General features: G+C 27.9%; 1 protein-coding gene across 1 annotated transcript; it reads right to left on the bottom strand.

Moving 5' to 3' along the window:
* Window positions 1-8,457: 8,457 nt before the first annotated feature.
* On the bottom strand, window positions 8,458-15,009 carry LOC132935181 (zinc finger protein 892-like). Its single transcript, XM_061001652.1, has 14 exons — window positions 14,941-15,009; window positions 14,748-14,877; window positions 14,629-14,680; window positions 14,440-14,479; window positions 14,247-14,376; window positions 14,123-14,174; window positions 13,908-13,950; window positions 13,714-13,843; window positions 13,593-13,644; window positions 13,401-13,443; window positions 13,217-13,334; window positions 13,083-13,134; window positions 10,802-10,850; window positions 8,458-9,657 (listed from the first exon to the last, which is right to left on the bottom strand). The coding sequence occupies exons 1-14, from the start codon at window positions 14,995-14,997 to the stop codon at window positions 8,923-8,925; spliced, it is 1,683 nt and encodes a 560-aa protein (XP_060857635.1). The 5' UTR covers window positions 14,998-15,009; the 3' UTR covers window positions 8,458-8,922.
* Window positions 15,010-15,142: the final 133 nt, after the last annotated feature.

The raw sequence follows: 15,142 nt of genomic DNA, 5'->3' as shown, positions 1-15,142 counted from the left end.
CGGGCTTCTATGCAAATCATATAGCAATCGTCTTTTAAGGGTGTCTAGCAGGTCAGTTACCTCAGTGTTCCGGGTAGGCAATCCGACTTCGTCGGATAGCGGACAATGTGCGACGGCCGGGAGTAGGATAAAAAAGAGAGTTCTGGAACCTCAACCTGCTGGCACAACCCTATACCTGATGGCACAACCCGTGAAGCCCGTTGCACAACCCATATACATCTATACACCTCTGCACAACCCATATCACATACGTACACGAGATTCCCCCCGCTACCCCGCTCTTCGTATACTCCCCCACCATAAATCACGCACTTTTACGATATTCCCCCCGCCACTCATCCCTATCAATTAACCGCGGAAAATAATTTAAAAATTTTTTCGCCGAACCGGGATTCGAACTCGAACAGGTCGCTCCCCATACGACAACCACACCACTGCGCAACTTACTCGCTTACGAATACAATGTATATTCTATATAGCCCGCCACCGCGTTATCATACCTATGTTATCAGTTATCACATCTATAAATGCCTACATACGCACTTACGTACAAACACACATACATACATACACACACGTTATACATCTCAAACAAACACACATTCAAATATATTATAATATAGTCTACATATAATATACATAGGTACTTACATATATATAAACAATTATACACACATCATTATCACAGTGACTTGAACATATAATATTCCACTGATATTTCTAACAATAAACATTCTATAATTTCCCCCCCACCACCACCACCACCACCAACACCACCAACGCTACACCTTACAAAGGGCCGCCGCGCACTTATGTACAAACACACATACACATAAATACATACATACATACATACATACATACATATATATATATATATATTCATACATACATACACACACGTTATACATCTCAAACAAACACACATTCAAATATATTATAATATAGTCTACATATAATATACATAGGTACTTACATATATCTAAACAATTATACACACATCATTATCACAAACCCCTGAACATATTATTATACAATGTATACACTTATTACTTACATATCAATAAAACGCATCATATAAATATGATATAACCATACACATACAAACTATAATATACTATTAAACATTATACAGTACTCTTCAGTTTTCATTCTGAACTTATAATATATACATATATACAAACACACATACGCACTTACATACAAACACACATACATACATACACACATACACATACATGCATACATACATACATACATACATACATACATACCCACATACACATACATACATACATACATACATACATACATATATACGAACATACGTTATGCTCATAATATAATATAAGGTACCTACAACATCACACATACCTATATACAAATATTATACCATAATATTATATACTTATTACTTACATATCAATAAAGCGCATAGGTATATTTATTCATATAAATATTATATAACCATACACATACAAACTATAATATGGTATTACACACTATACAGTACTTATCAGTTTTCATTCTGAACTTATATAATAATATTTACAACACACACAAGCTCAACATATATATTATATACCTTATCATACATAGGTACACGCATGCATGCATAGATACATACATTCATATCACATCACATCACACACACACACACACACATAAACTTGTAAAAATATTTATTTTCAAAATATACACGCCGGAATATAGGTACATTCGCTTGCATTCACACATTCCTCTCCCCGACAACATACGGAAATATTAATTATAATATATATATATGTATATATGGTCAATCGTTTAATCGTTTACAGATGATGATGAGTTTCATTCACACATTTCTCTAGCACAACACACTTACACTCATATACCCATAGGATAGTTCATACATATTTAGATACTTACATAGTCGCATATTATATACATACATACACACATTCATCAGGTATCACAAACACCCAAACATATTATAATATATATGTATATGCAGTATTCATATATATTTAGTTTATGTACATATATTCACACATACAACATCACAAACACACACACACAACCAAACATATTATACAGCTTAGGTACATATCAATATATTAAGACACAAAAGTCATACTTACAAAAAACATAGTCGCAATTACGTAGATGCATTTAAACATTCCAATCCATCCACCCTAGAAAGTATTTTCACCCCCGCCATCCCTCGTCAATTACGACTACAAAATTGTAATTCCTATTAAAATACATAGATCTAACTATTTTATACAGCTCAAAGGATTACTCGACAACATACACAAAATTATATATTTATGACACACAATATTATGAATTTGTGTAACTAGTAGGTATACTGACTAAGGAGAATAGAGGATATCGACTCTGAGGGTCTTGGACGTCGTCTTTGAGTATATAGTTTGGTCACTAAATGCAAAAATTATAGTATCCTATTTCGACTTCACCGTTTATATACCTACTACATTTATTTTAATGTTTGAAATAATACAACATTTAATCTAATATATTTGAATTAAACACAAATATGCTTATACTTACTTTTCATTTTAATATTTTAATTTTTGTGTAAAATAAAAACAACCGTGATATTTAAAAACAAGTTGTAACAATTATAAATATAATAATATAACATATTTATATGTTTCATAACACTTATGTATATAATACGAACTCTACCTTATGTACGATTAACTGCTGATCGATACATTAATATTAAAACACACACACATAATTGCAAGGGCTATGACCAACACACACCATGGATTAGTAAAGCAGTTCACTATACACCTCATATCTCAATACACACTACGACTATGTATGACTACGATACAGTCACATATTATAATAGAACATAGCTTAGGAATATTATATTTGCGAGTATTATTATTATTTGTCAGTGCTTAGTAGACAATAAACCATAATTATAACTGAAATGGAATCTTAGTAATTTAAATATATTATTTAAGATTCTGATATTTACATATCTGCCCCTAACCTATGGTATTTATATCAGTAGCATATATATATTAGTAGCATTTGCTACTTATTATAGGATAGAGATAAAAATAGCAGAGTGGGCTATACATTTGTTTCATGCACCAGGGACTCTAAATATGAAATTTTATTTTGCTATTTTTTGCATATTTGAAGAATTTTAGAATTTTAGTGCTATTTTTAAAGTTTTGGTGCTATGTTCTGCTAATATTCTTAACTCAACGCTTTATTTTATATTTTTCATAAATCTCGTTTATATCGAATGACAAATAGTATTCATTAATGCGAATCAATAAGAAAAATGCCCACATTTTCGTTTCATATTATATAACATGTAATAAATCTATTTTTAAATAGTCCGACGATGTCGAATCTTATGTTCTTATCTTGAAGAATTGACTAGTGACGATATAGTATTTTTTAAGTATTCACCTATTACATCGGTTGATGTTGAACGTTCCTTTTCGACCTACAAGTCATTGTTGACTGATAACCGCCGGAACTTCAAATTTTAAAATTTGGCAAAACACTTAATCATACAGTGTAAGTCAGGTAAAATAAATAAAATATTATTTAATTAATAAATAATAATTACTTGAATTTTATTCTTATTTATTCAGATAATTTTGAATAGTTGCGTACAAACAATGTCATAATTCAAGGTATCAGGTTAATCAGTACATACAAATTTTTTTAAACTGTAAACGGAGATTTTAGTTTTTTTTATAAATAAATGATTTAATAAAGTTCTATGGTAAATTTAATAAAATTTTGATTTGTATTTATTTTTATTTGTTGCTATTTTTGATGTTTTTAGGGCATATTTATAGAGCATATTTTAAGGTTTTTTTGGTCATATTATAGCGCATATTTTAGGATTTTTGGTGCTATAAAATCCGAACCCTGGTAATAATGCTACATAAGGTTACACCACAGCCGTCTCAATCAACATTCGCCAAACACCCCGCACCAGCACCTACGCAATGTGAGACGTAGATTATTCTAATATTTATAGGAAATTAAATAATTTATATGAAACAAAAAGACACGATATATAAAAAGTATTTTCAATTATTAAAATAATATTAAGGTTTACAATAAATATTTACAAGGTTCTTACTTATCCATTAAATGGATTATAAAATTGTATCAATATCTGAGTAACAAATATTTCTCGGTATTTCGTCATCTTCTAGGTAATAATATATAAAAACGTATATGATGCCTCATCCATATTATATATCCAACGGTATATTAATTTTCATATCTCCTTTATACTTTCGAACCAACGGATACATTATGTATCAAACAACGTCTTGATCAATTGTTATGTAATACATCTGAGAAAAACAACATTCATCAAGGCTAGTCATGCATCTACATGTTTGTATGCTAATAAAACCTTAACTATTGTTAATCAACAATTGATATATTTTAAGAACGAATGAGAAAAACATACATGTAAAAGCCATATCACTTGTGTAATATTTATTTTTTACATTATGTATCACACCTACCATATTATTATTACACATATACCCCTCTTGATCACTAATCCTTAATCATTACCTATCACTTATTCTTGATCCCTTGATCCTCTGATCTCGTGTTCTATATTTTTCATGCCTGTGCATGAGAAAACACATACACGAACGCGCATACAACAACTTACATATTATCAATAACCTGACCGACATATATATATATTAATTCATGCACGTACACGGGAAAAACACACACACCATTACCAGTCACAGTCACCACCAACGAAACACTCTCGAAAACATATTTTTTCACGCTTACATATGAGAAAACGCATGTGTGCTTGCACATCAACAACTTACATATCACTCAAGTGGCCGATGCGTATATTTTATCAGCACATACGTACAACAGTCATATCACTTGTATAATATTTTTATTTTACCGTGTGCATACACACAGGCATATAACACCACCGCCATATATTATTGTATAAGTTACAATATCGGAAAATTAAGAACTATTAACAATATCTCTCATTTCAGCAGATACTTTATGCGGTTTATTACCTAAATTTAGAAATATACAATAATTAACGTCACATCTGTAGTACCTATCTTACCAACATCTTTATCAATTTAACAATTAAAAATTTTCATATTATTAGTCATTTTCCATACAGGCTCATGCTACAATGTGCATACATGTGGGAACATACATACATTCTTGTTATTGTATGTTTATATACACAATACTATCAGGCTAACCTATCCTGAATAATATTACAGATACTTATATTTTTAATCAATCATACATACATTGAAATATTGTATGAGATTACATTAGACTAAAATCATAGCTTATATATACATACATGGATTATAGGTATATACGAGAAAAAATAAATTTCTTTAACTGTTATTATTGTTATTATTATTCGTCAAATGTAGTGAGAATTATACAATTATACAATAAGTAAAAAAAAAAATAATACTAAAAACTATTATCAACCCATCACTTAGTTCTATAGTTACCTACATGAATACGCGATACCTAGTATGATATTATGAAAACCCACATTAAATCATATATACATATTCCATATTACAAACGCCTAAACATATTTTATAGTTAACATAACTATATATACATATAAACATTCATATATATATATAGGTACACATCAATAAGTCATCTACATAATATAGGCATACACATATATTACTTACATAGTAAGCACACACTTGTGTACCTATATCCTTACATATTTGATATTCTTGTATATTTAAACAGTATTCATACATACATACATACATACATAGACTCGATTATTTCAAATAATAATTCACATAAAATATTTTCGGTATATAATTTATTCAATACCTGGATTCTTTAACATATATTAATTATTATATATTTACATTAGATAGGTACATGAAATATATCACAACGTCGCCGTGGATACTGATGTAACGATATCCAATATACAACAATTAAATGCAATATAGTACCTGATCATATATTATAATTTACTCATTTTTTCGTTAAATACGTAGGTAGAGTTTATGCAGAAACCTAAAAATATACTCAACAATGTGAATATACATTAAAATGTACTGATTTTGATAAAAAAAAAAAAAAAAACATAGCTGTCTGTGTGTAAATACAGAAATCTTGCTAAAATAAGTAAAAATATCAAAATTGCAATAAAGCATATTATGGAAACATCATAATATTTTAGTAAAAAATGGGTAAAAATATCATAATTTCATTAAATAATATGTAATATTATAAAAAATATCATACCCATGTCTAGTTTATTACCATCAAAGGCATATATACAGTTTAGTTATTAAATGTATCTAAATGCATGACCATCACTATAACGAGTCATTATTACAAGTCTCAACATCCGAAACATATCGTTGCACTATAATATAATAGTTAATACATACATACATACATACATACATACACACACATACACACGTACATACATTTGCATACATATTTACTTAAACACCATTCGTGCATACATATAGACGCGATTGATTATTTCAAATAATAATTTATATAAAATACTTTCGATATATACCTATTTTATTTAATACCTGAATTCTTAAACATATATTAATTATTATATATTTACAGTAGATACATGAAATATATCACAACGTCGCTGTGCATACTAATACTACAATTAAATGTAATATAATACCTACAAAATCATATTTAAATTCCATGGTATTCGATAATAAGAAAAATAATATTATATAGTTATTTTCATCACATATTAGCAAAAACAAAATAAAATGTACCTACGTCAAGCTGTAATAATCTTTCACTTATGATATCATATAGTAAACCATATATATTTCAATTATTTTTAACGCATATCTTACACAGATGGTCCAGCATTTATTTTATACAAAATAATAGGAGTTTATTATTATTTATACAATTATATTTATACTACATGGATGCTTATCACTGATACTTTTCATGTATTAGGTATTCTATATGCTTACTTTGTAAAATAATCATGAAATCGCTTGTATATTACCTTCACAAGCTTGGAAATATATATATATTTTTTTTTCCTAGTGAAAATTGATAAAAATACCTTAATTTCTCCCAAATTATTATATTAGGTATATTAATGTCGATAAAATCTTATACAAATATAATTTCTATGCCAAGGACATGTCTAAAATATTGAAAATCTTAATAATTACATATAACTATAGTCTGCAAATCATTCCATCAATCATATCGCATTAGATATATTTCAAGTTTTATGACTCATACATTATATTATGTTAAAACATGTAAACATTTCATAAATTCAATAAAAATGTGTTCAATTATCATACTTTCATAGACAAATAAACGGCGCTCCCGAACGAGCACTCGTCGACCGGTTTCAAATTGCAAATAGTAGGAGTGACTTAAACACCGCGTGCTTGCGGATCGTGAAAACACCTAACAGCGCATCCTCTCGGTCGTTGCACGAGTACATTTTTCGTGACACGTCATCTTAATATAAACAGAACGGCACCTAAACGGGTGATAAGAGAAGACATTACAATACCAATTAAATATGGATGGTAATGTAGCTGCTTATCGATTTCCATATCTATAAGTGGGTGATTTATTGGTTTTCAAACAAGAATCCGAGTACTACGAACATTTTTACATTTTTACAATGATACCATGGGTTTATTATGTCACAATAAACAGACATTTAGGTGATTTGATAGTTTGATAGATATTATGATGAGTGATAGCGAGACAGCAAGAAAAATATCATTAAACGGTCAAAAATAGAGAATATTTAGCGATTCATAACATATTAGAATATTACTTACTATTATTTTAAGTAAGTTCAAGCAGACATTCACACCCGCATGTATTTTCTCGGTCTTACAATAACAAACATATGACATAGCAAATTGGCATTCAGTAAAAATAATGTTGTATTGTTAGCTTAAATATTAGTGTGAATTGATTCATCAAACTTTAAGTTATAAACATTAAGTGTTTGTTCATCAGTTTTCTACGATATTTTAATTTTAAAGCAAGTATTATGGTTATGTAAAATATTGCAATTTATAAATGCACATTTAAAAAATTAAAATGGGTATTTTAATAAAGGCATGTAAACACAGTTAATGTTCTTACTTTTATATCTAACTAGCTGATCCCGGCACTTCGTTGCCCGTAAAATGTACCAACTCTATACGACTAACTTTGTTCAGTTGGTTATTTAATATTCGGTACTGTCGTTTAATTACGAAAAACAACAGCAAATGCCTTCAAAATCTAAGAAAATAGTGTGCTAAAAAACACACACACATCAGTGTAAAATCAATACATATAAAAAAATGTTTAAACAATTAACAGTAATTATATACACAAATTCAAATTTTTATTATTCAACTATATCCATAGATAAAATATATGTACACAACAAAAACCTAATTCTGTACAAACTGAATTTTATTTGTATTTAATCAAATTGGACTACAGTCTAAGGGTATAACATATAAGTCATAACTAATATGTACAAAATATAATTTTAGTAGGCAAGATTCGCTATCCACTTACAAAAGCATTCTGGAGTAGAAATATTTTCATTGATATTAAACAGTGGAAGGAGAAGCAATACATTCATAAATGTAAAGTGCACGCAACAACATCGCCAGACAGTGAGCATTGAAGCTACTACACAACGAGTGATCGTCGTCGACAGTGTGAACCATATGGTTTTGCTTATGCCCAAGCATAGGTATTTAAACGTTTAAGATGAAGTGATACTTTGATCGCGTTTTATAAGTCGAGAACCCTTACTGCGATGATGGGACATTTTCATATATAATTTGATGTTTATAGTTTATTTTTCTTGATAATGGATCATACGACAATAATAGTTCATAAATATTCCTTATGAACACCTAGTGTATGTGTTCTACAGCCACTGCTTGATGAAAATTTTTTTCCACAAAAACCGCACTCGAATGGTTTTTCGCCGGTGTGTGTTCTATTATGTATAACCAAACTATCTTGTCTGGCAAATGATTTGCCACAAACATTGCACACATATGGTCTCTCACCGGTGTGCGTTCTTATATGTCGAACCAAATGAGTTTGCGTGGAAAACGATTTTCCACAAAAATTGCAGGCATATGGTCTCTCACCGGTGTGTGTTCTTATATGTCGAACCAAATGACTTTGCGCGGAAAACGATTTTCCACAAAAATTGCAGCCATATGGTTTCTCGCCGGTGTGCGTTCTTTTATGTATAACCAATTGGGATATGTAGGTAAATGTTTTAAAGCAAACGTCGCACCAGAGAGGAGTTTTTCCAGTGAAAACATTTTCGTGACCATGTACACCGTAGGCGTTGTTAGACGTTTGATTACAATATAGGCCAAAATACATACTTGTGTCAGTCATGGTGCGATATCCCGACGTCTGATCGTCCAAAGAATCAATAAATTCTAATTTCTTAGTAACGTCTTCTCCAATATAATTATTAGTAACATATGTCTCCATATCCGTATCCACTGATTGAGGGGTATCGTTCTTCGAATATTCTTTAAAATACGTCCGTCGTTTACGTTTATTCGATTTTTTCGGTGACATTACTTCTTTATTATTTACAACCTATTAAATATTAATTCAAAATATTCATTAGATATTCTCAAATTACATCCATGGTATAGTAAAGAAAACTTCCTTAATTGTTTTGAACAGTATATTACAAGTGGGTCACTATAATGGAAGGTGTACAATTTTAATTCAATAATATAATATCATTGTATAAGAAAAACTATCCTGAGCGAAGACGGTCAGACAGCCTATGTGATATAACTAGGAATATTTGTTGATATTATTGTGATTAAAGTAATTAAATTTGGAACTTTGTCTTAAAATTTCAATCCTTAGCTATAAAAGTTGAACATTTTATAAATTTTTTTACGACACAATACATTTTAAATTTGATACATTTTGTCAAAATTTGAACTTAAAATGTTATTAAAAATACATATGCACTATTTTTTTTTATAAACATTTTAAGTTATGTTTTAACTGCTATTATTGTGACAATATATCAGCAGCCTTGTAAAACATTTTCACGTGTTTTTTCCACAGGAAATTAATTTTATTAACTATAGAAAAAAAAAAATCGAAATTCTCTGTGAACAGCTCAAAATGAAGCAAAATACTTATAAATTATATCAAGTATAGGAATTGATAAAATAAAGATATGGTGTAAATTCTACAGTATCTACATTTATTCGTTTTTCAATTACAACAAAATAAAAAAATCGACATGATAAATCGAGTGAATTTATCCAATTTTTGTTGATCAAGATTAAAGATTCTTACGAGGAATCTTGTATTACATTTTCTTATCTTAGATTTCTATAGAAAAACTTTTATGAATTTTTAACTCAAAATAATTTGCACATTATCGTGAATTTTACGTATTTTGTCAATATTTGAACCTTAAATTCTTTTAAAAAAAGTTACTATGGATTTTTATTTTTTTTTCATCTGCTTTGAAAAAATATACTGGGAGTCTTCTAATAAATTTTCAAGCAATTTTAACAAACAAAAAAAATTGTATTGAAATTTATAAAAAAAAAAAAAAATGAAAAATGAAAATGTCAGTAAACAGCTCAAAATAAGTCAAAATATTTGGAAAATGTTATGGTGTATAGAATACATTTATCAACATTAGAGAAATATTTCTTATAATTCAGATAAATTACAAAAAAGTATAAATAAATAAAATATTAAATACCTTAGATATTTTCTTCTTTTTCTTAGTGTTTTTTAATTGACTTTTTAACCTAAAACAAAAATATAGTTATTTACTAAAGAATGAAGTTAAATTATAATATACTTATACGTATATTTCAAACTCTAATGTGTACAAGGTAAAATACAAATCAGAAGTTAAATTATCTATGTGACCCATAAATATGTCCAAACTAATAGCGTTATAGAAAATAAAATAAATAATTATTTTACTAGTGACATCTATTTAGTATTTAAAATATACTTACAACACGAAATTAAAATTAAAAAAATCTTAATACTAAGCACATTATAGAGCAGATACTTAATTTTACTATTGAAAAGTTAAAAGTTAAATTATCATAATTCATAATTTGCAACATAACCCTGCATAACATAGTAATTAAGTTGTGTTGTCATACTCATAATGGAAATTATGCTTTAATCTATTATGCACACTTGTTAGGTACATAACCTAATACTTGTATTAAAATACTTTTTTTTTGTTTCAAATACTTTTTGACCAATGTATTTTTAATACTTTAAAATTACTTTTTATTCTGTATCAGACGTCTGTCTTTCATTTGTTGCCATTACTTCACTATTTACAACCTATTTTATATTATTCAAAATATTCATCAGATATTCTCAAATTACATACATGGTATATTTAAGAAAACTTTCTGAAATGTTGTGAACAGTAGGTTACAAGTGGGTCACTGTAATGGAAGGTGCAATTTTTCTTGATTCAAGTTCAAAATGTGATGTTTCAATTGCCTCGGTTAAAGTACCAATTAGGATTTTAGTGTACGGGCAGCAAGTTTATCATACGAAAAAGGATTTACTTTTTTGTATTTCAAATACTTTATGACCAATGTATTTTAAATACTTAAAAACTACTTTTTATTTGTATTTTTATTCTAGAATACTAAATACTTTTTTTCATTCTCGTTGTCTACTCCAAATTTCAATTACTAATATTTTGGAATATACTATTTTAAATATTGTTTCTTAAATATTATTTTTAAATTTTAACTTCCGATAATTTATAAATGTTTCGCCAAAATACAACCACCAAACAAAATGACTGAACAGTGAACACTGAACACTGAAACCCCCGCCAGGCGTCGGCTTCTCACTTCCATATTATACCATGGCATACAATACACTGACAATCACTGGTTGGATTGGCATTTATCTTGAATCTTTAAATAGTCTATTTTCTTCTTTAATGGGTGACACAGTAGTAGTAGTTTATAATTTGGATATAAGATATTGTTATTGAACTTTTTTTTTTTGTCATATTTTTTTTAATTTATACAATCTGTATAAAATATTTGTACAATAAGCACAATAGATGGAGGGATACATAAGAGGGTTTAGTTGCCTTGATTTAAGAAACTATTCAATAATAGTACTTCATGATGTGGTTAGTTGTAGTGAGTTGACTAGTAAAGTAATTGAATTGATTATTAATTATTCATTTATTGAACCTAAAAAAAGTATTTGTGTAAGTATTTTGAGTTGTTTTTTTAAAAGGTATTTGTATTAATATTTAAATACTTTTAAAATAAAATATTTGAATATGTATTTTAAATACAAATCGCTTCCAGTATTTAAATACACATTCTGAATTCATTTGAAAAGTATTCTTTGCAAGACTGCTGTTATGACACTACTTATTAAAGGTCTGGTCATTCAAGAGTATAAAAACATAATATGAGTTTGTTACATAATAAGACTACGGTTTTTATTATGTAAAGCCATGTACCAAATAAAACTTGAAAAATTATACATAAAATGATTAAAAAATTAACAAAACAAAAGTAGCTATATCAAAATACCTTAATCAACAATTTAGCTATTAAGATCCTAAACAATAATTATTCTTAAGAATATTAATAAACAGTTTTGTATATTGAAAAAACATAATATAAATTTGCATAATTAATAATAGTTGTATAACCCAATTTTTTTTATTGTGTTCATTTTAATATACTTATAAATATGATCTATGAAGTACTAAATATGTTTATAAAAAAAAAAATTTATTTATTTAGTTCATCAAAACTCAAGTACTCAATTTTAATTTTTGGGGAAGGAGAAGGGGCTCATGAAATTTTTAAACAATATTTGAAAAAAAGCAAATATTATTGTAAAATCAGGGTTTATATACCTTTTTCGTGGGTAGGCTAATTTTTTTTATACTTGAACATATTATGTCTAAATAAGGAAATAAAAATTATATATTAAAAAAGGCAATTTTAACTTTTCTAGATACTTACAAAGAGTCACCTTCTGAAGCATTAGCAACAGGAATCCTTCTTGTACATTCATCTAAAAATTAAAACAAACATATTAAATAAAAATCAATTAATAGTATAGATTACATAATATCATTGGAATAAAATGAACAGACCTTTGTTTAAATAAAGATCTCTTGTTTTGTCCTTATTCAAAATCTTGTCATTAGTTAGGGTGTCATTATAAAACGTGTCTACATTCAACGCAGCTTTATCGTTCATTGAATCTTTAACCTAAATAAAGCATAAAAGTCCTATAATAGATATATAATTATTCTTTATTATAATGTAAAAACAGACCATTTGTTTATCTCCCTTCTTTTTCTTCTTCTTCTTTTTAAATCTACAGTTGGCCATAAAAAAATACAAAACCACACATAAAAATATTTCAATATACAGGTTATATAAAATTAATTAAGTTATTTATCATTAATTGTACAATAAATAAAAATAAGATCATTTAAAGCATCTTTAGCTTTCACAGATACTTACAAAGAGCCATCTGCAGAGGCATCGTCAATAGGAACTCTTTGTGTCCATTCATCTAAATATATAAACCAACACATTAATCAATAATCAAATAATATCATAGCAATAATAAACAGAGAAAGACCTTCATTTAAATTATAACCCCTTGCTTCGTTTTTATTCAAATGCTGGTAATTGGCATGAAAGGACTCAACATAAAACTTCTCTACATTCATTGGAGCTTTTTTGTGTATTGAATCTTCATAATATTGTACCTAGAGCCAACATAACAATCTTATAGAAAACTAATATTTTTTTTATTTTTATGTCAAAACAAACCATTTGTTTATCTCCCTTCTTTATCTTCTTCTTTTTCATAACCCTACAGTTGGCCATAAAAAAATACAATACCACACATACAAATATTGCAATATACAGGTTATATAAAATTAATTAAGTTATTTATCATTAATTGTACAATACATAAGATCATTAAAAGCAGACGGAGACAACAAATATCTGTGTAGCGTCCTCTTACTTTCATAGATACTTACAAAGAGCCATCTTCAGAGGCATCACCAAAAGGAATCCTTCTTGTCAATTCATCTAAATATATAAACCAACACATTAATCAATAATCAAATAATGACATCATAGCAGTAATATTCAGAGACAGACCTTTGTTTAAATTAGAATCCCTTGTTTCGTTTTTATTCAAATGCTGGTAATTGTCATGAAGTACCTCATCGTACAACTTATCAAAATTCAATGTAGCTTTATCATTAATCGCACCTTCTTCATTTTGTACCTAAAGCCAACATTACAGTCTTATGAATAACTGATATTTTTTTATTTTAATGTCAAAACAAACCATTTGTTTATCTCCCTTCTTTTTCTTCTTCTTTTTAAATCTACAGTTGGCCATAAAAAAATACAATACCACACATAAAAATATTTCAATATACAGGTTATATAAAATTAATTAAGTTATTTATCATTAATTGTACAATAAATAAAAATAAGATCATTTAAAGCATCTTTAGCTTTCACAGATACTTACAAAGAGCCATCTGCAGAGGCATCGTCAATAGGAACTCTTTGTGTCCATTCATCTAAATATATAAACCAACACATTAATCAATAATCAAATAATATCATAGCAATAATAAACAGAGGGACCTTCATTTAAATTAGAATCCCTTTTTTCGTTTTTATTCAAATGCTGGTAATTGTCATGAAGTACCTCATCGTACAACTTATCAAAATTCAATGTAGCTTTATCATTAATCGCACCTTCTTCATTTTGTACCTAAAGCCAACATTACAGTCTTATGAATAACTGATATTTTTTTATTTTAATGTCAAAACAAACCATTTGTTTATCTCCCTTCTTTTTCTTCTTCTTCTTTTTAAATCTACAGTTGGCCATAAAAAAATACAATACCACACATAAAAATATTGCAATATACAGGTTATATAAAATTAATTAAGTTATTTATCATTAATTGTACAATACATAAGATCATTTAAAGCAGACGGAGACAACAAATATCTGTGTAGCGTCCTCTTACTTT

The sequence above is a fragment of the Metopolophium dirhodum genome, chromosome 1 (genome assembly GCF_019925205.1).
Source record: "Metopolophium dirhodum isolate CAU chromosome 1, ASM1992520v1, whole genome shotgun sequence".
Classification (NCBI taxonomy): domain Eukaryota; kingdom Metazoa; phylum Arthropoda; class Insecta; order Hemiptera; family Aphididae; genus Metopolophium; species Metopolophium dirhodum.
This window is presented reverse-complemented; position numbering and strand designations above follow the sequence as displayed.